The 22,399-nt window shown below is 35.2% G+C and overlaps 1 protein-coding gene across 8 annotated transcripts in view; it reads left to right on the top strand.

The window, feature by feature from the left end:
• Window positions 1-22,399, top strand: part of LOC124233091 (S phase cyclin A-associated protein in the endoplasmic reticulum) — a 486,817-nt gene that overhangs the window by 243,700 nt on the left and 220,718 nt on the right. For all 8 annotated transcript variants that reach the window (XR_006886969.1, XM_046650197.1, XM_046650193.1 and 5 more), the window contains one exon: window positions 2,056-2,182. Coding sequence is in view for 7 of the 8 variants with exons in the window: in XM_046650197.1 (XP_046506153.1) it covers window positions 2,056-2,182 (127 nt within the window). In the remaining variant the exon portion in view is untranslated. The remainder of the gene's footprint in view (window positions 1-2,055; window positions 2,183-22,399) is intronic.

Here is a 22,399-nt window from a genome sequence, read left to right as displayed (position 1 = left end):
GGGTTTCGCTGGTTGGGATCCTGGGTGTGGACATGGCACTGCTCGCCAGGCCATGCTGAGGCAGCATACCACATGCCACAACTAGAAAGACCCACAACTAAAATACACAACTATGTACTGGGGTCTTTGGGGAGAAGAAGGGAAAAGAGAAAGATTAATGTAAAGAAGAAATTTCTACTTAAGCCATTCATCATTAAATTTCTTTTGAATACACTTTGTGGAGGTAGTATATTAGAATAAGGCAGTGAACAGGTAGACAAGAACCTTCTCTCACGAAGTTAATACTATGCTTCTGCACTGTCCAATATCATAGCTTGTAGCCACGTGTGGCTATTTAAATTTAAATTATTAAAATTAAATACGACTGAAAATTCAGTTCCTCAGTCACACTCTATTTCAAGTGAACAATAGCCACATTTGGCTAGCAATAGCCACATTTGTCCACCATGTTGGACAGTACAGATATGGAACATTACCATCACTGCAGAAAGTTCTGTTGTAAAACTCTGCATGGGAGAGACTTGTGATGAGTGATTTGAAGGAATAGTCAAATCAGAGAAAGTAAAGTTTAAACTAAAAACTAAGGGATAAGTAGGAATTTTCTAGATAATGTGGAGTTGGAGGAAGCATTTCAGAAGGAATGAATGAATAGCATTTGCAAAGGCACTGAAGCAAGAAGAAGAGAGGGATTTAGATCCAGAAAGATATCATGCATACAGAGCCTGTGTGTCAGGATTAGCCCTACATGGGAGGAATCAGTCTTCCTTGATTGTAATGTGACAAACAAAGGAGAATATGGGTAAAATGCAGAAGGCTTGTAGATTCTGTGGCAGAAAGTAAGGATTTTCCTGTTTCAATAGCTTATATTTTCTCTATGAAATATAAGATCTTCTTATGAGAGCAAGAGAGAGAAAGTAAAGTGGAGTTTTGAAGAGACTGGGGAATGTATGAAACAAGTCTTTGTGGAGAGTGGGAGAGTGAGCAGACTAGACAGATTTAGTGAGATCCTGAATCTATACTCATGCCAGTCTTTGTTATGGTATGACTTTTTCTTAGGATCAGAAATGGAAAAGGCTGGCAGATGTTCATTAATCCAGCTAAATAAATTGACGTGTGCAAGGTACTGAGAATGGTGCCTGGCCCACAGAAAGAGCTAAACAAGCATTAGTGTTTATTTCCACTGCTAGTGTTTGGCTAGTAAGAGTAACAAACAGAACAACAGAGAGGGAATGTAGCACATTTAGAAGGAAGTGATTATAAAGATGGCCTATGAAATCTGTCATAGATAAAGACAGAAGTAAGATAATAGGGTGATGATGTATACGGGAAAAGTGGAGAGATCTGGGAGAGTGTCTGGTGAGTATCTGTTGATGGAATGCTCAAGCAAATAAGTGGAAAGGAGAGAGGATTGCTCAAAGAGTGAGATGTATGAAACAGAAGTAAGGACTACAAAGAAATACTACACACAGTCCCCTTACTAAAGAATCACATAATCTAAATAATATATAGTAAAAAGCAAATAATTGCTCTATTATCTAAGTAAATGACATCAGCAATGGCAAGCATTCCCCAAATTGCCTGTAAATTGGAACATGGGGAGTTTGACATTCAAGGAGTTTGACATTTTGAGAGTTTACAGTGCTTATAACACAGTATCTAAGTCTACCTTGAAGATTTAAATCAGTATGTGAAAACGTGCTCAGTTTCTTATACTCATTTTTTTCTGCTGTCATACTCTCACCTTCTTCCATCTCCAATTCTGTTCAGGCTTGAGTATCACCTGGAAACTGATTGCAGCAATTGCTCCAGCTTAATCTGTGGATGGACAGTACTGCCCTCTAGTTCTGTTTTGTGCCATGAGGACTAGATTGGTGTTTGTGAATATAAAGTAGTACTAGCCTTAGGAGAGGTTTGTTTTTTCTTCCCCATCAGGTGCTCTGTGAAGCAGTTTCTAGTACAATAATGAAAGTAACTTTTATTTCAAAATGTTGAGGGAAATGAAGTAGTATAGTCTAATTCCTTAATGTCATTCTTCCCTTTCATTTTGTATTGCAGACTTCAGCGATTAGCCAAAGATCTTCTAAAACAGCAACAAGTACAAGACAGTGGCTCATGGGCAAACAATAAGGTTTCTGCTTTAGATCGGACACTAGGAGAGATCGCTAGAATATTAGAAAAAGAGGTATGTAACTATCACTGGCCTCTGGCCTTAATCTTTGTTGTTCTTTCTCACTATGACAGGACATAGGGCTATAAGGCAGACTCTCACAGCATATGCATTTCTTCTGTGTTTTCCAAAAGCTGGTCAAACCATTGATGGATGTTTTTTCCTTTTGTTAATGAAATTGAAGTTGTTTTCAATTGCTTTAATTGAAGTCCTCAATAGCAAAAATGTATTCTTTTAGGTCATGGTTTTCTTAGTCATATTTTTATGCTTACAAACAAAATGAAATTATTTTAAATGAGATCATAATAATAAAGATAAACAATTTTATGGCAGAAAATATAAAACTTTCAATTATAAAGCTCATAAGTCACAGATTTCCACACCAATTTCCTTCCTGTTTCCAATAGAAGATTTGGCAGGTTTCTTTAATGACTTAGAGTCGGTAAATGTTTTGATGACAGTTAAATCCTTAATGGTTTTAAAAGGATTTATTATTCACTATAGAAAATTTTAAATGTACAGAGAAGACATAAAACTCCCTGTAATACCCACTGTTGACATTTTATTGTATTTTCTTCTAATCCTTTCATTGTACATTTTTTACATTCTTTTATCTGGCTAATTTTATCAAAAATATTTTGTAATATCTTTAAAAATTCTTTGTAACCGAATGAACATAGCACAATTTATATCACTTAAGTGGTTTCTAACTTTTCTATTTCAGGTTATGACCATCTTTGTTTATTACCTGCATTTGTTTTTCGTTTTCTGGGTTTAAAATTTATTATATAACATTTGGCGTATACAAAAGAATTTAGTGATTAAAATAACAAAAATACAACGAACACCTGTGAACTCACCATCCAACTTAAGAACTGGACCCTTCATAGTACATTTATGGTTCCCAGTATGATCCTTCCTTACCACATCCTCCTACCTCTGTTCCCCCTGCGGGAAATACTGTACAGAATTAAAGGGGTATCTTTTCTTTGTTTTCTAAAAGTAGCTTTATTGCTTTATCACATAAATGTACTGTTAAAAAAATGTGTTATTTAGTTTTGCTTATATTCGACCAGTATAAAATATCATACTGTAGACTTCTGTGACTTTTTTTCAATCAAAGTTATGGTTCAGAGTTTTATTTAAGCTTATAAATATAGCTGTTTTTCATTCATTGTCTCTGTTGTATCTTGAGTACTTCATTGTGTTAATACAGAATTTTTTTATCCATTCTCCTGACAGTGGACATTTGTTTTCAAGATTAGACTGGTGTGTGTGTGAGGTTGGGGCCGGGGGTTGGAGACAGTGCTGCTCAAACATTCTTGTATCAGAGCAAATGGACAAGAATTTCTCTAAAGCAAGGAGCCTCAGACTTTAGTCTGCATCTGAATTACCTAGAGGACTTGTTAAAACACAGATTGCTGGGCCCTACTTGGATTTCTGAATCAGCAGATCTGGAGTGAGTCCCAGGAATTTGTATTTCTAAGAAGTTCCCAGGTGACACTGATGCTGCTAGTCCAAAGACCATACTTTGAGAATCATTGTTCTAGTCTGCACCATATACCTGAAGGGTAGAATTACTGGCTTCTCATGCTGTAACTGACCAACTTTACAGGATGATGCTCAGCTGAATTTTGGCATCAGACAGTATAATCCTCTGTAGGAACTATGAGCAGCGCATTCACTGTGGTATCATGGCAGAGCCACATAGAGTCAGTTCTTCTGTATAACATAGCCCTTTCAGAGAGTATTAAAAAAGTTCCTAAGAAACTGATAGTTGTCAGACTTTTGCTAGATGGAGTGTTTGGAGGTTTGATATGCTTCCAAAATCTTTTTATTTTGGAAAAATCTTTAATTATTTTAAAATTAGCACATACCAATTATTTTTATTTTTATAAAGAGTACTTATACTTTGAACTAAAAGGCATTTGCTCAAAGATACCACCATGTGCACCTTATCTCATGAATATTGTTTTAGATTGAAGTAATCACAGAGTTTTTAAGAAAAAAGTAAAATGATCTGTATAAGAAAGATATTTAGTATGAAAAATCCAAGCAAAGTTATTTCATTCACAAAGGGGCAATTTACTGGAATACCACTGATGCCTTGTAATTTTAGGGAGAAAAATTTAGTCTGGCTCCCAGTCTAAATGGTCTGTGTCAGGAACTTCGCTGTAAAGCTGTCCTCAGAGTATATACTGTAGGACCACCTAAGAGTCTAAACTTGGCCACAATAAAATCCTTTTGCTACTTTTATGACTAAAATCCTTTTTTACTAAGCCAAGACAGACTCACTTTATGTAGAATTCTGTTCATAGAGTTATACTGATGTTTCAGTGTAATTCAGCTGATGATATTTATGATTTCAGTCTAGGAATTGTAAATAACCATTCCTTTTTGTTTGGAAAACTGCCTGAAGTAACAAAATCATTAGAGCCAATGCCAAGTACCCAGTGAAGGATTTTAAGACAACCTAGAAGTTACAAGGGTGAGACTGGTGGAATTTGGACAAGCACTCACTGAGGAATTGTGAGTGATGAATCTTGAGGTTGTTATCCTCTTAATTTAGACCCTAACACACTGATACTTTCTGTTACTAATTTGACACAAATTTCCTTAGTAGTTTTCTCAAGTTCTGACACTGGTTTAGAGCTAGCAGGTTGAACTTGTAATGCACAAAAACTCTTGTAATGGAAGAGATCAGGAAACTGAGGAGACCCAGGGTTTGTAGTGCTTACTGTGTGTCTCAGGTCCCTTTTGGCTTTTTGAGTTCTCTAGATTCCGTTCAGAAATAAAAAGTTTATAAGCTGTGTTGCATATCTTATGCATTTTAACAAACTTCAGGCACTTCTGTAAGAAATATGGTGGTCTAGACTACTTGTACCAACTTTACCAACAAAAAAAGGAGTGATGTCAGCATCGTGGCAGGGTGAACTTTCATGGTAATCTCTCCCCTCCATCATACAATGATAAAGACATTCATACTCCAACAGAGGACAATCCAAACAACACAAAAGACATTTGAGAGACCCACACAGCCATGTGACAGAGGGTAGAGAGGCAGGAGCCCCCCTTGGAGGAGGTGAAAGGGGTAAGAGAAAACTTCACTCCCTCCCCAAAAGACTGGGATCTGAGATTGCAGGCAGCCTCCAAGAGGGAAGGAATGGGGGAGAGGACGTTCATTCATGGGAACATCAAAGAGCCCCAAGGGCCCTCGCACCCTAGGGGAAAGCCCCTACTAAGGTGAAAGCTAACACAGGGGTGACCTCATCAAGCCAACACCCCAGGAGGGCAGATAGCAAGGGCAGAGCTAGAAAACTCGGAGAGCATGTAGAAGATCCCCATGCACCACCCTCCCCGCCCCAGCTGGCTCCAATGCCTGGGATCTTGGCAGATCACAGAGGGCTCAGAATACTCTGCTCTTGACCCCCATGCAGTGGCAATTGGCAGTAACTGTGACCAAATAACTACCACGGTGCACCGAAACAAGAGCCATACCCTCTAGTAATACCAAAAATTGTATTAAATCTCCACACCAGAGAGAAAATGACAAGTACTCAGAAATCATTGCTGAGGACACAGAAATGTGTAATCTAAATGACAGATAATTTAAAATAGCTATCATCAAAAAACTCAACAAGTTAAAAGAGAATGTAGAGAAACAATTCAACAAGTTCAGGAGCTACTTCACAAAAGAGATTGAAACTATAGAGAAGAATCAGTCAGAAATATTAGAGATGGAAGAGAGAAAACAAAATATGAATTCCCTGAACATGTGAGCAGATGTCATAGAGGAGTATATCAGCATAATCGGGGAGAGACATGTTGAAATCCTCCAGAGAGAGGAGGACAGAGAGCTAAGACTAAAAAGAAATGAAGAAAGTCTCTGAGCAATATCTGACTCAATTAGGAAATGGAACATAAGAATTATAGGTATTAAAGAAGGAGAAGAGAAGGAGAATGGAGGAGTAAGCTTGTTCAAAGAAATAATAGCAGAGAACTTACCAAACCTAGGAAAGGAGATGGAAATCCATGCGGAAGACTCTACCAGATCTCCTAAATATGTCGATATAGAAAGACCTGCAAGGCATATAGTAGTGAAACTGGCAAATGTGAATGACAAAGAAAAAAATACTAAGGGCAGCAAGACAGATGAAAATAACCTACAAAGGAACCCCTATCAGGCTTTCAGTGGATTTCGTTGGAAAAACCTTACAGGCTAGGACAGACTGGAATGACATATTCAGACCTTTGAAGGACAAAAACTTTCAGCCAAGAATACTCTATCCAGCAAAAATGTCCTTCAGATACAATGGAGAAATAAAAGCATTTGCAGACAAACAAAAGCTAAGGGAGTTTGTAGCCACAAGACCACACATAAAAGAAATCCTCAAGAAGGCCCTCATACCTGGGGGAAAAAAAAGGGAGAAAGGTGTTACAAAGTGTGGAGTAAGGAGATAAATAGGTAGACAAAATCAGAAAATTGTAGCTATACATCAGAAAAGGTTAGCAAGTACTCGAAAGAGAATTATAGATAAAGGGAAGGAAAACACCAAAACTAAAGATAATCTTGTCATGTTAATCACAAACTCACAACACAAGATGGAATAAGATGTGAGAAAAACAACTTAGGAGGGCAGGAGGAAAGGGACTGAATCAGTTCAGTCTAAGGAAATAAGGGACCATCAGAAAATGGACTATTTTAACTATGGGATTTGAATACAAAACTATGATAACCACTAAACAAAAAAGCAGAACAGAGACACAAGTAACAAGGAGAAAACAAAGAAGTACAACATAAAAAACTACATAGCTCAATTGGTAGACCAAAATACAGAGGACGAGAAACAAAGGAAATGCAGGAAAACTTGTAAACAATTAATATAATGACAGCATTAAGCCCTCATATATTGATAATCACCCTATATGTAAATGGATTGAATTATCAAATAAGAAGACACAGAGTGGCAAGATGGGTTAAAGAACAAGACCCAGCAATATGCTGCCTCCAGGAAACACATCTCAGCACCAATGACAAACACAGGCTCAGAGGGGGCCAGCCCAGTGGCACAGCAGTTACGTGCACACGTTCCACTTCTCGGCGGCGCAGGTTTCACCACTTTGAATCCTGGGTCTGGACATGGCACCTCTCGGCAAAAGCCATGCTGTGATAGGGTCCCACGTATAAAGTAGAGAAAGATGGGCATGAATGTTAGCTCAGGGCCAGTCTTCCTCAGGAAAAAGAGGAGGATTGGCAGTAGTTAGCTCAGGGCTAATCTTCCTCAAAAAAAAAAAAAAAAAAAAAAAGCAGAGGCTCAGAGTGAAGGGATGGAAGATGATACTCCAAGCTAATGTCAAACAAAAGAAGGCAGGTGTCACAATACTTATATCAGACAAAGTAGACTCCAAGATAAGACAGGAAAAGAGAGACAAAGTGGGGCAGTATCTAATGATGAAAGGGACACTCAACCAAGAAGACATAACACTTATAAATATCTATGCGCCCACCACAGGAGCACCAAAGTACATAAAGCAACTATTAACAAACCTAAAAGAAGTTATTAATAATAACACAATAACAGTAGGGGACTTCAACACTCCACTCACATCAATGGATAGATCATCCAGACCGAAAACCAACAAGGAAACAGTGAAAGTAAATGAAAAGCAAGACCAGTTGGACTTAATAGACATATCTACAACACTCCATCCAAAAACAGCAGAACACACATTCTTCTCAAGTGCACATGGAACATTCTCAAGAATAGACCATATTTTGGGAAACAAAGCAAGCCTCAATAAATTTAGGAAGATTGACATAATAACAATCATCTTTTCCAATCATAGTTCTAGGAAACTAGAAATTAATTACAAGAAAAAAACTGAGAAAGGGACAAACATGTGGAGACTAAACAACATGCTATTGAACAAGCAATGGAACATTGAATAAATTAAAAGAGAAATCAAGAAATATATGGAGAGAAATGAAAATGATAACATACCATACCAACTCATATGGGGTACAGCAAAAGCCATATTACGAGTGAAATTCATTGCAATACAGCCCACCTTAACAAACAAGAAAAGTCCCAAATAAGCAATCTCAAACTACACCTAACTGAATGAGAAAAAGAAGAACAAACAAAACCCAAAATCAGGAGAAGGAGAGAAATAATAAAAATCAGAGCAGAAATAAATGCAATTGAAACAAAATAAGCAGTAGAAAGGATTAGTGAAACAAAGAGCTGGTTCTTTGAGAAGATAAACAAAATGGACAAAACCTCTAGCCAGACTTACAAAGAAAAAAAGAGATAAAGCTCAGATAAATAAAATTAGAAATGAAAGAGGAGAAATATCAACGGATACCACAGAAACGCGAAGAATTAGAATACTATGAAAAGCTCTATGCCTACAAAATGGACAGTCTAGAATAACTGGATCAATTCTTAGACCTTTACAACCTCCCAAAGCTGAATCAAGAAGAAACAGAGAATCTGAATAGACCCATCACAAGTAAACAGGTTGAAACAGTAATCAAAAGCATCCCTAAAAAAGAAGCTCAGCACCAGACAGCTTCCCTGGAGAATTCTACCTAACTTTCAGAGAGCATTTAATACCTATCTTTCTCAAGCTATTCTGAAGTTTAGGGAAGATGGAATGCTTCCTAACACAGTCTACGAGGTCAACATCACTCCGATACCGAAGCCTGACAAGGACAACACAAAAAAAGAATACTACAAGCCAATATCACTGATGAACATAGATGCAAAAATCCTCAACGAAATATTGGCAACCTGAATTCAGCGATACATGAAAAGTATCATACGCTGTGATCAAGTGGGATTCATACCATGGACACAGGGATGGGTCAACATTGGCAAATCAATCAATGTGATAAACCACATTGAAAAAATGAGAGGTAAAAACCACATGATCATCTCAATAGATGCAGAGAAAGCATTTGACAAGATCCAACAGCCATTTATGATAAAAACTCTTAACAAAATGAGGATAGAAGGAAATTACCTCAACATAACAATGGCCATATATGACAAACCCACAGCCAACATCATACTCAATGGGGAAAAACAGAATTCCATCTCTCTGAGAACAGGAACAAGACAAGGATCCCTACTATCACCACTCTTATTCAACATAGTACTGGAGGTTTTGGCCAGAGCAATTAGGCAAGAGAAAGGAATAAAAGGAATCCAAGTAGGGAGAGAAGAAGTGAAACTGTCACTGTTTGCAGATGACATGATCTTGCATATAGAAATCCCTAAAGACTCTATCGGAATACTATTAGAAATAATGAACAACTACAGTAAAGTTGCAGTGTACAAAATCAACTTAAAAATGCTGGAAAAAATAAAACGTAATTTTCTTAAAAGCATCGAATTGTTAAGAAGAAATTAAATAATTACCAGACCAAAGAAAGTGCAAGAATCTAGAAAGGCATGCTTATAACTGAATGCCGGAAGAGTATTTGCCATGGAGGCAAATGCGATTATGATTTTGCAAGCCCCATGGGATAAGGGGACAAAAGTAAAAGCTTAAGGGCTGCCTGAGATATGAAGTCTAATAGATTTTCCCTTCACAAAGATAAGACCACCATAGCCTACTCCCTGACATAATTATGAACTCTCTCACTTCATCCTCAGAGTCTGCAAAGAAATTATGTTGCCATAGTGTGGAAATTAGAACCATAATCCAGCCTTGGAGTAGATTTGTAGCCCAAATTCACATTACATATTATTTCAAATGGTGAAGTGAGTTTAAAGTAGTCCAAGGCTGATTATTGGTGTCCTAGGAACCTAGCAGAAAGAAATGCAAGTTCTCATTGGAAGAAGATATCTTTATCCTAGACTGTAGATAATTTCTGTGCAATAATTTTACAAGAACAAGTAGCCACAGTCAAAAAATAAGCTCAAAAGTAAATAAGTTATTATGAGGAAGAGCATACAGAAACTAAAACTGCAAGGCTTTGTAAATATCAGTCACAGATCATAAAACTATGTTTTTTTCTTAAGGGTATAAAAGACAAGTTGAAGGTATCTACAGTCATAGACCTAACCATAGTGATGAAGTAGGTAATTCAGAACAGTCCTCCCACCGATGACACTTAGTAAAACTAGAGAAAATATAAACTGGAACTGAATTGCTAACATTCTAGTAAAGAATTACCGGGCCAAGATCTGGGAACATGACATTTTTGGCTGAGTACAACTGGTGATCCAAACGGGGTGGATGAGAAGCTGAGTTGTTCTTTTCACGTTGTTTCAGAACTGGTGGGGGAAAATGTTGAAGTCTAGGACTATCAGTGGTAGAGACTGTGCCCTCAAACCCATGTTTTGTTTTGAGATCTTAAAGGACTGAACTAGGAGACAGGGTAGACAGGAAGTATGCCAGTCATTGCACAGAGTACTGCTCAACTTCAGAGTGGCTGGGAAAATCCCAATCACTGAAAAAATAGTAAAGTGATTTTGAATCGCTAATACCCCTGGTGCCTAACAGAAGCAAATGGAAAATCTACTCTGGAGGAAGATAATATCAACCTAAATCTCAAACTGTTTCAACACAAGAATTTTCAAAGCCAGTATCTGACAGAGAAAAATAATTAGGCATAGAAAGGAGCAAGACAACATGCATCAAAATCCATAGAAATAGACTAAGAGGGGCTCCAGAAATATGCTTACTATGTTCAAGGAAATAACCATTAATTATTATTTTTTTTAAAGATTTTATATTTTTCCTTTTTCTCCCCAAAGCCCCCCAGTACATAGCTGTATATTCTTTGTTGTGGTCCTTCTAGTTGTGGCATGTGGGACGCTGCCCCAGCGTGGCTTGACGAGTAGTGCCATGTCCATGCCCAGGATTTGAACCAATGAAACACTGGGCCGCCTGCAGCAGAGCATGCGAACCTAACCACTCAGCCATGGGGCCAGCCCCCCATCAATTATTTTTTAAAATTTATAGCATATTTGAAAGAAAATAGTAATTTGATAACTGGACATTTTAGTAATCAAAATTAAGAAAACTGTAGATGAGATAACAAAATAAAGCAGGTGAGGAAAGAATAAGTGTACTGTAAGATAGGTCATAAGAAAGAATGCAGACTGAATCATGAGAGAAGAACATATGTAAAATGTAGAAAAGAGTCTAAGAGTCATAAATATATATTAAAAATGCCTAATTTATGTATAATTATTTAGAAGGAGAGAAGAAAAGAGAATAGGGAAGAAACAGTATTTGAAGTGATTATCATTTAGTATATTCTGAAACTTAAAAGTCAATCCCACAGATTCAAGAAGCCCAATGAAGCCCAAGTAGGGTAAATAAAAAGAAAGCCACACCCATAGACATCATAGTGAAACTGGAGAAAATCAAATTACAAGCCAATCTCATTCATAAACTTGGATTCAAAATTCCTAAACAGAATTTTGGCAAACTGAATCATGCAATGTATAAAAAGAATTATATATCACAACCATGTTGGATTTATTTAAGATATTCAAGTTTAGTTTAACATTGGGAAATCAATCATAGTTTATCATATTAAGAAAAGATAAAACATATGGTCATCTCAAAAGATGCAGCAAAAGCACTTGGTAAGCTTAGCATCAAATCACTTCATGATAATAGACCAGGAATAGAATGGAATTTCCTTAATCTGACAAACTGTATCTATAAAAAAAAGTATAGTTAATATCATAAACTAATAAATAAATTTAACAAGACTACAAGATACAAGGACAGTATATAAAAATCTATTGTATTTATAATATCAGAATATTAAGTATCTAAGAGTAGATCTGTCCTGTTCATGGGTTGGAATACTCACTATAGTAAATATCTCTTTTCTCCTGATTTGTAGATTCACTGCAATCTCAATTAAAATTCTTTGTATTGTGAAATTAAAATTTTTTTGGTGGAAGTTGAAATGCAAATTCTAAAATTAAAATATGGAATTTCAAAGAGCCAATAATAGCCAAGATACCATTGAAAAAGAATAATATGGGAGAATTTGCTCTACTAGGTATCCAAATGTACTATAAAGCTGTAATAATTAAAATAGTGTGCTGTTGGAGTGTAGATGGGGAAAGAGATGGAACATAATTGAATTCATAAGTAGTTCTATTCAAATGTGTATTCTTGATGCATGACATGTGAGACACTTGTTTATGTTTATATGGAAAAGGAGGCACTGAAAAGCATTAGGAGAAAGTATAGTTTGTTTTGTGAATGATGTATAATGATTGAACATCCTTATTTTTAAAAAATGAGACTTGATCCTATGTCACATCATAAACAAAAAGTAATTCTGATGGACCTAAATGTAAAAAGAAAAAACAAACTTTGAGGAGATAACATAGAAGAATATTTTCTTGACTTTGGGGTTTTCCCCGAACAAGAAATGGACACAAAAAACATTAACCATAAAGAGAAATGTTGATAAATTTGCATTAAAAATAGGAACTTTTATTCATCAGAAGATACCAGAAAAAGTAAAAAAGACAAACAACAGAATGGGAGAAGGTCTTTATATGTATAACCCACAAAGAAGTGGTATCCAGAGTATATAAGGAATTTCTACAAATTAATGAGAAAAAGACAATCCGGTAGGAAAATGGTCATGAGACAGGCATTCCAAAAGAAGGAATCTAAATAGCCAGTAAATAAATGCAAAGATAGTCAGTCTCTTTAATAATCAGAAAAATCCCAATTAAAAACTCAGTGTGATACTGTGATTCACCTGTCAGAATGGCAAAAATTAGAGACTGAAAATACCAAGTATTGTCAAAGAGCTAAAGCAATGGGAATGCTCAGACACTGTGATAAGTTGGTACTACCAGTTTAGAAAGCAGTTTGCTTTCTAAAGGTGTTTATCAGCTAAAGTAGTTTATCACCTAAAGTTATAGACATGCATATCATATTTTACTTCTAGGTCTATATCTTAGAAAAACCAATGCATATATGCACAGGAAACATATACACAAACGTTTAATGGCGGCATTATTTATAGTTACCAAATATAGAAAATAGCCTAAGTATCCATCAACAGCTGAATATATAAATTATGGTATGTTCATGTAATGGAATATTATTCCACAATAAAAATGAATGAACTACAGCTATGGATAGCAACATGGATGTATCTCACAATGTTTAGTGAGTGAAACAAGTCACCAAAATAAATAGATAAATATTTATTTTTAAATACATAGACATGTACGCTATTACAGTTCTAGTTATATAAAGTTCAAGAACAGACCAAGTATCTATATTATTTTGGAATGTCTACATAGGTGATAAAACTATAATAGAAGATACAGAAAATATTTCTTGTAAAAACCAGGATAATGATTATTCACAGAGGAGGGTGGTAGGTATGATAAAGAAGATTTATCTAGGTGGCTTCTCGAGTGCTTCTGGTCTTCTTTTTCTTGACCAGAAGGTGATTATGTGATGTTCCAATTATAATTATTCTTTAAATTGTACTTAAATGTTTTCTAATTTTTCTGTATGTTTGTGTTTCACAATAAAATTACATTTAAAAATTCAAGTTAAGGGGCTGGCCTGGTGACGTAGTGGTTAAGTTCATGTGCTCCACCTTGGCGGCCCAGGGTTCGCTGGTTTGGATCTTGGGCACGGACCTGCTCATCACTCATCAGGCCATGATGGGGCAGCATCCCACATAGAACTAGAAGGACGTACCACTAGGATATACAACTATGTCCTAGGGCTTTTGGGAGGAAAAAAAAAAAAAAAAGGAAGATTGGCAACACATGTTACCTCAGGGCCAATCTTCCTCACCAAAACAAAAATTTAAAAAAGCATACCTTAAAAAAAAATCAAATTAAAATGCTCCAAAGACCCTTTTGTTGCAGAAATGTTTCATTATCTCAAATAAGAGTTTCTAAAATCGTTCTTGTGTATGCAAAGGCATTTTCCTCATTCTTGCCATTGTACTAAATTTAGTCCAAGTGAGTGTCATTTGTATTTGCTGTGACTTTTCTCGTTACTCTGTGATGATGAACATTACTTTTAAGTTTGCATAATAACAGCATCTCAGAAGCATTCTGTGGTTTATCAGAAACATGAGACATTTGTATGCTGTTACTTTAGGTAAACAGTTTAAGCAGATGTATTGGACATGGAGTTTTTCCAATTGCCTTTCTTGACATTCTTTTTAAGACTCTTTCCAAATTTAAATAGAGATTCAGCTGTGAATCTCTTGAACCTGAATAAGCAAACCCCGTAGCTGGTAGCGTTCATAATTTGAACCGCAGTGAGAAATGTCAAATCAGAATTGACTTTGTCACACCTATAACAAACTCTGCCATACTTTGGTGTTTTCCTAATTTACCTTGCAGGATTCCATCAACAGGTAGAAAGGTAGAAACTCTTTCCCCACCCCCACCCTCTTTTTTTCTGCTTTTTGCCACCTGAGGTTCATGGCTATTTAACACATGCCTAGACTCAGAGGAGAAAAACGGTTAATCCTGGACACCATTTTCAACCTAATCGTGTTCAGGTCCTCCTACACACCACCTGTTCTCCAAATCTCATGATTTCATTTGGTTTTGCTTCTCTTGTTTTCATCTGGAATTCTGCAGCTGAGAGGAACTAGAAAACATTTAATCCTAGGAACCTCTTATTTTGATCCCCTGACTTACTGTGTTCTCTATTTATGTAGGTGTTTCCTCATAGCAGCTGATAAATAACTGTTTATATCTTGTATGACATCCATATTTTGTCAGAGGGTAACAAGTATGTTATGTGGCCCAAAGTAAAATCAAAATGTTTCTCATACCTTCTTCAGCTAGCTTGCATTAGAAGACTAATATATGGAAAATGGAATTAATTGTTATTTCAAGAATCTGACAGAGGTTAATTTAGGTATGGTTTGTATTTTTTAAAAAGCAAAGAAGGAAGAAGTGCTTGTGTATTTTAAGTGATGGTTACATAGGTGTGTGCAGTTGCCAAAATTCATCAAACTGAATACCTAAATCTGTGCAGTTTATTGTGTGTTAACTATATCCCAGTAAAAAAAAATACGATTAGATAATAATGATTCCAAAGTAGTTGATGTTATTTTTAAGATGGTGAGGCTTGACTTTATAAAAACACACTGGTTTAGTCCTCCCATTTGAAATCACTTGTTGTGGCTTCTTTGTGAAAAGTACTCTTTTAAAAGCAAGTAAATTTGTTATAAAAACTTGATGAATATTGACAGTGCTGGTATATAGGAATTTTTACACACAGTTTGTGATATTTTTTAATAGAAGTTATGGAAATTATGCAAATTATTTGTGGACTGTCTTAAAATTATTCTTTATTTATGTATATAACAGAAGTTTACATAAAACATACTCACACAGAATAATGAATGTAATGGCAAAAACTCCAGTGACTGCTAGTTGAGAAATAGAGTGTTGCCAGCATCCCAGAACCTTCTGACCTACCCACATTTATTTTGCCAACATTACCTTTCTCCTAATATTTAGATAAACTGTTACTTTGACTTTTTGGAAACTACTTTTTACTTTTCTTTATAGTTTCATCCCCTAAGGGTCCATCTATAAATAATATGTTAAAGTAAGTCTGTTTTTGAACTTTATATAAATGGAATGCTACTCTCCGTAATTCAGTGCCTTGCTTCTATCAAGATTATGTATTTAAGAATTTATGTTGTTTTAGAGGGTTTTTTTCCATTGCTATATACTGTTCATTGTATAAATTTACCACAGTTATATTTATCCATTCCACCATTGGTGGACATTTGGGTTGTTTTTATGAAAAACTTGCTTCTAAACATGTATCCTGGTACTCATGTGCAAGAATTTCTTTAGGGAGTGGAATTCCTGGGTCTTAGGGTTTGTATACCTTTAACTTTTATTGATAACGCTAAATTGTTTTCCAAAGAAATTCTGCCAATTTGCTCTACTACCAGCAGAGTATAAAAGTCTTGTTGCTCCCTTCTTTTCTAACACTTGATATTATCAGACTTATAATTTTTACTAATCTTGTGGGTATGTAGTAGTAAACTTGCTGTAGTTTTAATGTGCATCTGTATTGACAGACAGGTTTGGGCATCTATTCATATTTATTGGTCATGTGAATTTCTTCTTTTGTGGCATGCCTGTTTAAATCTTTTGCTTATTTTTCTCCTGCTTTGTAGGAATTCTTTGTATTTTCTGGAAACTGATCCTAGGTTGCTCAGATATATTCAAGATACCTACTCCAATTATTCAGTTGTCTTTTTACTCTCTTTTGGTTCTTTTGCTGAGCAGAAATTCTTAATCTTAATACGGGCAAATTTATCAGTGTTTTATTGATAATAGTTTTTGCTCTTCTTTATTAACTAACTGTCCCAATCCAGAGTCAAGAAGATCTTTTCCTATATTTTCTTCTTGAAATTTTATAGTTTTGCCTTTAATTTTAGCCTGTTCTCCATCTGGAATTAATTTTTGTGTTTATTGTGAGGCAGAGGTTTAATTTCATTGTTTTTCCCATCTGGATGCTTGATTTTCTGAACATCATCAATTGAAAAAGGCAGTTTTCCCTACTGTTCTTTGTTGCCTCCTCTATTATAAATCAAAGGTTTATAAATACGTGAGTTTTTTCTAGTTTCTCTGTTCTTCTAATTTATTCTTTATCCAGTTATCTCTGGTATACTCTTAAAACAGTCCATTAAATTCTTTAATTTTAATCACAGTGTTTTATTTTCCATGTCCAGAAAGCAAATTTGTTCTTTTTCAAATCTTCTGTGGCCTTTTTAGTAATTTCTTGTTCTCTAGATATTTTCAAGCTTTTCTTTTATTTATACTCAGATATTATACTTATCATTTATTTATACTTTTATTTATACTCTGATTGCAATCAATTTGCAAATAGATACAAATTGTTGACAACTTTTGCATCTATATTTATCGGGGTTACTAATTTATAGTTTTCTTCTGATGTCTTTGTCTAGCTTTGATATCAGGATGATTCTGGCCTCATATAATGAGTTAGGAAGTGTTCCTTCTACTTCTATTTTTTTGGAAGAGTTTGAGAATAATTGGTGTTTTCTTCTTTAAATGTTTGGTAGAATTCACTAGTGAAGCCATTTGGTCATGGCTTTTCTTTGCTGGGAGTTTTTTGATTAGCATTTCAATCTCTTTACTTGTTACAGATCTATTCCACTTTTCTGTTTCTTCAGTTTTAATAATTTGCACGTTTCTAGGAATTGATGCACTTCATCTAGATTACGTAACTTGTTGGCATATAATTGATGATAGTATACTCTTAGAATCCTTTTATTTCTCTACAGTCAGTAGTAACATGCCCCCTTTCATTTCTACTTTTAGTCATTTGAGTCTTCTCCTTTTTCCTTAGTCTGGCTAAAGGTTTGTCAATTTTTTTACCTTTCCAGAGATCCAACTTTTGGTTTCACTGTTTCTCTATTGTTTTTCTGTTCTCCGTCTTGTAAAATATCCACTCTAATCTTCTTCATTTGCTTTAGCTTTGGCTTAGCTTTGGGTTTCGTTTGTTCCTCTTTTTCTAGTTCCTTAAAGTATAAAGTTAAGCTATTGATTTGAGATCTTTGTTCTTTTTAATACAGATCTTTACAGCTATAAACTTCCCTTTGAGGCCTGTTTTCACTGAATCCCTTAAGTTTTGTTATATTGTGTTTTCACTTTCATTTATTTCAAAATATTTTCTAATGTCCCTTGTGCTTTTTTCTTTGACTCATTGGTTGTGCAAGAATGTACTGTTTAATTTCCACATATTTGTGTATTTTCCCTTGTTACTGATGTCTAATTTCATTCTGTTGTGGTCAAAGAAGATACTTTATATAATCTCAGTCTTTTAAAATTTATTTACACTTGTTTTATGGTCGTTGTATTGTATTTGAACAATTTTTAAGAATAATTTGAGACAGTATGATGGCGCCTTCCTCTGGAAATATTTTCTTTTACTTTTGGTAGATGGCTAAGAGTACTAGTGTTTCTAGAACCATCTTAATCCAAGTTCAAGGCTTAGAGTTCCCTAGGCTGCTTGAATGTCCTAAACACAGGCTACCAGTATGTCAGTTGGCGGGCTGACTTCCATTTCATGCTTATTGTGAGGATGAAACTCTTCAGAGTCTTGTTTGGAATGGTTTACCTTGTGTCGTTTGTAAATGTTTCTCATGGATCAGCAAAAGCAGCTTTGAGGACTGCACATCTGTCTCTTGGTTTTCACTTTCTCCTGTATCATTGACTTGCGATTCTCTCTCTGGTAGCTTTAATTTTTTAAAGAAGATTAAAAAATGTTTTGTTCAGCTTTTTTAGTTGTTTCAGCAGGAGGGCTTATCTTTATTGCCTGATTTCCATTTTTGAATGAGATAGTTCTTCTAGTATCATTTTAAACCATATTTTCCAAATAGGATGGAAGGATATTAAAATAATGTCTGTAAGATCAGAATTTGGGGAAATGGCCATTCCAGTTAACTAGTTGTGTAACTGAGGATCAACTGGTTTCATATCAGACGTGTTGCAAATCTTGGAAACCAGCTGTATGTTGTCTTCTACTTAGTAAAGTATCACACATAGAGGATTTAGTTAAAAAGAGAATGAAATCTGTCTTAACTGACTGAGTATAGTGCAGGTCCTCATTCGGAAAAGTGTTCATTGACTAGAACTGTAGAACATTAGACTAGAGTTGACTTTAAAACTAAATCACAGCTACACACTTTTGGTGGTTGTTTGTTATTTTATTATTTCTTCTTAGAAGTAGAGAGATTATGGCATGCCTAGAGAAAGCCAAGTAGGAGAAGTCGAAACCAAATTCACTACTCATCTAGCTAGGTGAATGCCTATACACTGTGATTAACCACCTTTCCCTAGAACATTGCTAAGGGAGGTTACTCAAAGCTACTAGATACAAAAGTACACTTCCCTAGAGTGTCAGTTTTATTCAAACATTAGAGGAAAAAATCATTAAAAAAATTTTTATGCTAAGGTTTCTGTCTATACCTGTGCAAAAGACCATTCTAATATCTCTTTAAGAAAGATAATTTATAAAATACATTGTGATAAAATAATTGATAAAGAAGCTTTCAACAAGGCATCTCAATTGTTAAATTGGGCAAGAAGTGTCATAAAAATGAAGTTTGGGTGCCAAAAATAAGACCATGGATTATTTAATCTTAATTTATTTCATTGCTAAAATTGACATTGCTGCTGATAAAATTAAGAGCGAAATGTTAGAGTTCTTTCTTCACTAATAAAGTTATTTATTGAATACATCACTGTTACAATTAAAAATAAATAAATGGATAATACTGTGTAAGAGACCCTTATAGCCTGGCATATGACATGAATGATTTCACCTCTCAGTAAGGTGATGTGCTTAGTAAAGCTTCTGCCCATAGCATCCTGACGGTATTCCGTCACGCCCCCTCTTTGGCAATATTCTGCTCTTGGGCTCACCTTAGTGATTGATTGCTTGATGCAGTGAATAAACACTTACTGTTTTTAACCACATTTATATAAGTCTGAGTTCTTGGAAATAGTGACACTAAAAAGCAGGAAATTGCCTGTGTATGGACATTGATACTAGCTGTCTTCAGTTTAGCTCAGTTCTTTTACATTAGTAGATGCCCTGGCAGATACCTTGTGTATTAAGTAAGGCAGGTAGAAGACTCTTTTTTTCCCTCCATAGTGTATAATATGAAACATTATTTTCTGGTTAAAATTAACATAGATGATATCATAGAAAAGAATGCAGTTTTTTTTACTTTTGAAATAAAATACTCATGAAACCTTAAAGATGTTTCCTGCTGTTACTAAGTGTATTCCTCTGACATCCGTGGGAATTCACTTTTTTCTGACATTAGAGAATATTCAGTGGACAGTTGAAGAAACTCTGCCTTAGAATAAATTAAATCATCTAACTTGACTTCTATTCGATTCCCAGGAACTGTGAAGAAACAGGATAGTTGAAAATTACATGTGATGGGGTAATAACTCGGCCATCAATGGGAAAGTATTTAAGGAAGCAGATGAGAGTAATGTGAACAGCATAGACCTAGAACCTGCTACTTCTTTATTGTATGACACTGGACAAATTCTCTCTGGGCTTTAGTTTCCTTATCAGTAAAATTTATGATGTTGACACGTCCCAAAGGATTGTGGCTATCAAATGAAATAGTTTATGTTAAACTCCTGGCAATCAGTAGACATTTAGCAGATGTTGATACAATATAATGCAGCAGTTAAGACCTCAGGCTTTGTAGTTATAGGCCTGAATTCAAATTTCAAATCAGCCATGTAGTAGCTTTGTGAGTTTAGCCAGACTATTAACTTTTGTAGGAAACTTCAGTTTTCTCCTTTGAAAAATATGGATAGGATTGTATATATATATATATATATATATATATATAGCTATTTCAATTGTGAGAATTAAAATTTAGTAGCAACATAATCAAGTAGTGTTTATTACAGAAATGAAAGGATGATATAACATCTAAAAATAATATAAATTATCATTTTTAAGAATTAAAGGGGAAAAACAGTATCAATAAAAACAGATAAATTAAAATTCAACACATTCCTAAGTTTTAACAATTTTAAAGATTTAAGAAGAATCTAGTAAAGGGTGATTACAAAAACCTGCAACAAATATCATATTTAATAATGAAACATGATACACTGTCCTGGAGGGCCTGGCCAACTCGACATAACAAGAAAAAGCAGTGCTGATAACTGTCTGATGTGCACCAGTACAGCCATATGGATTGGTTAAAGCCAGTGCTCCGTACTGATTGGTTGATATCTGTGAGGTGTGTTGCTGACATAATTTGAACAGCATGCCTGAATAAGGAAAGAAACAAAGCTGAGTATATTTGCTGATAATGGTCTTGTCTATGTTGAAAATTCAAGAAAATACACAAATTCTGAAAACCAAAATGGCAATAAAGATTCCTAGTTACAGGATCCATTTACCAAAATAGTGTTCCTAGACACCAGTAACCAACAATTAGAAATGTAAAAAAGAAGAAAATTTTAATGTCATTCCTAATATCAGCAATAATTATTATATGCCTAGGAATATTTTTTAAAAATTAACTTTTCTTTTAGAGTGTTTCTTGTGATATGTTTATTATTAATTTTTTTAATTGAGGTAACATTGGTTTAAAACATTATATAAATTTCAGGTATCCATCATTATATTTCAATTTCTGTGTAGATTACATCACATTCCTCACCAAAAAACTAATTACCATACATCACCATACACATGTGCCCAGTCACCCCTTTCAGCTTCCTCCCTCTCCACTTTCCCTCTGATAGCCAGCAATCTAATTTCTATATCTATATGTTTGTTTGTCGTTGTTGTTTTTATCTTTTATTTATGAGTGAAATCCTATGGTATTTGACTTTCTCCCTGTGGCTTATTTCATTTAGCATAATACCCTCAGGGTCCATCCGTGTTGTCACAAATGGCAAGATTTCATCTTTTTTTGTGGCTGAGTAGTATTCCATTCTGTATATCTACCACATCTTCTTTATCTATTCGTCCCTTGATGGGCACCTAGGTTGCTTCCAAGTCTTGGCTGTTGTGAATAATACCGCAGTGAACATAGGGGTGCATATATCTTTACGCTTTCATGTTTTCGTATTCTTTGGATAAATATTCAGCTGTGGAATATAGCTCAGTTGTATGATATTTCTATTTTTAATTTTTTGAGGAATCTCCATACTGTTTTCCATAATGGCTGCACCAGTTTGCATTCCTACCAGCAGTGTATGAGGGTTCCCTTTTCTCCACATCCTCTGCAACACTTGTTATTTTCTGTCTTGTTAATTATAGCCATTCTGATGGGCATGAGGTGATATCTCATTGTAGTATTTTTGTTTTTGTTTTTTTTGTTTTTGTTTTTTTGGTGAGGAAGATTCACCCTGAATTAACATCTCTGCCAATCATCCTTTATTTTGTACTTTACTTGCTGCCACAGCATGGCCACTGACAAGTGGTGTAGGTCCGTGCCTGGGAACTGACCCAGGCTGCCAAAGTGGTGTGCGCCAAACTCAACCACTAGTCTACGGGGCCAGCCCCTACTTGTAGTTTTGATTTGCATTTCCCTAATAATTAGTGATATTGAACATCTTTTCATGTGCCTGTTGGCCATCTGTATATCTTCTCTGGAAAAGTGTCCGTTCAGACCTTTTGCCCATTTTTTTTATTGTGTTGTTTGGTGGT

Source organism: Equus quagga, unplaced genomic scaffold (genome assembly GCF_021613505.1).
Source record: "Equus quagga isolate Etosha38 unplaced genomic scaffold, UCLA_HA_Equagga_1.0 153_RagTag, whole genome shotgun sequence".
In the NCBI taxonomy this organism is placed as follows: domain Eukaryota; kingdom Metazoa; phylum Chordata; class Mammalia; order Perissodactyla; family Equidae; genus Equus; species Equus quagga.
Note: the sequence above shows the minus strand (reverse complement) of the source record. Positions and strands in the feature narration are given on the sequence as shown.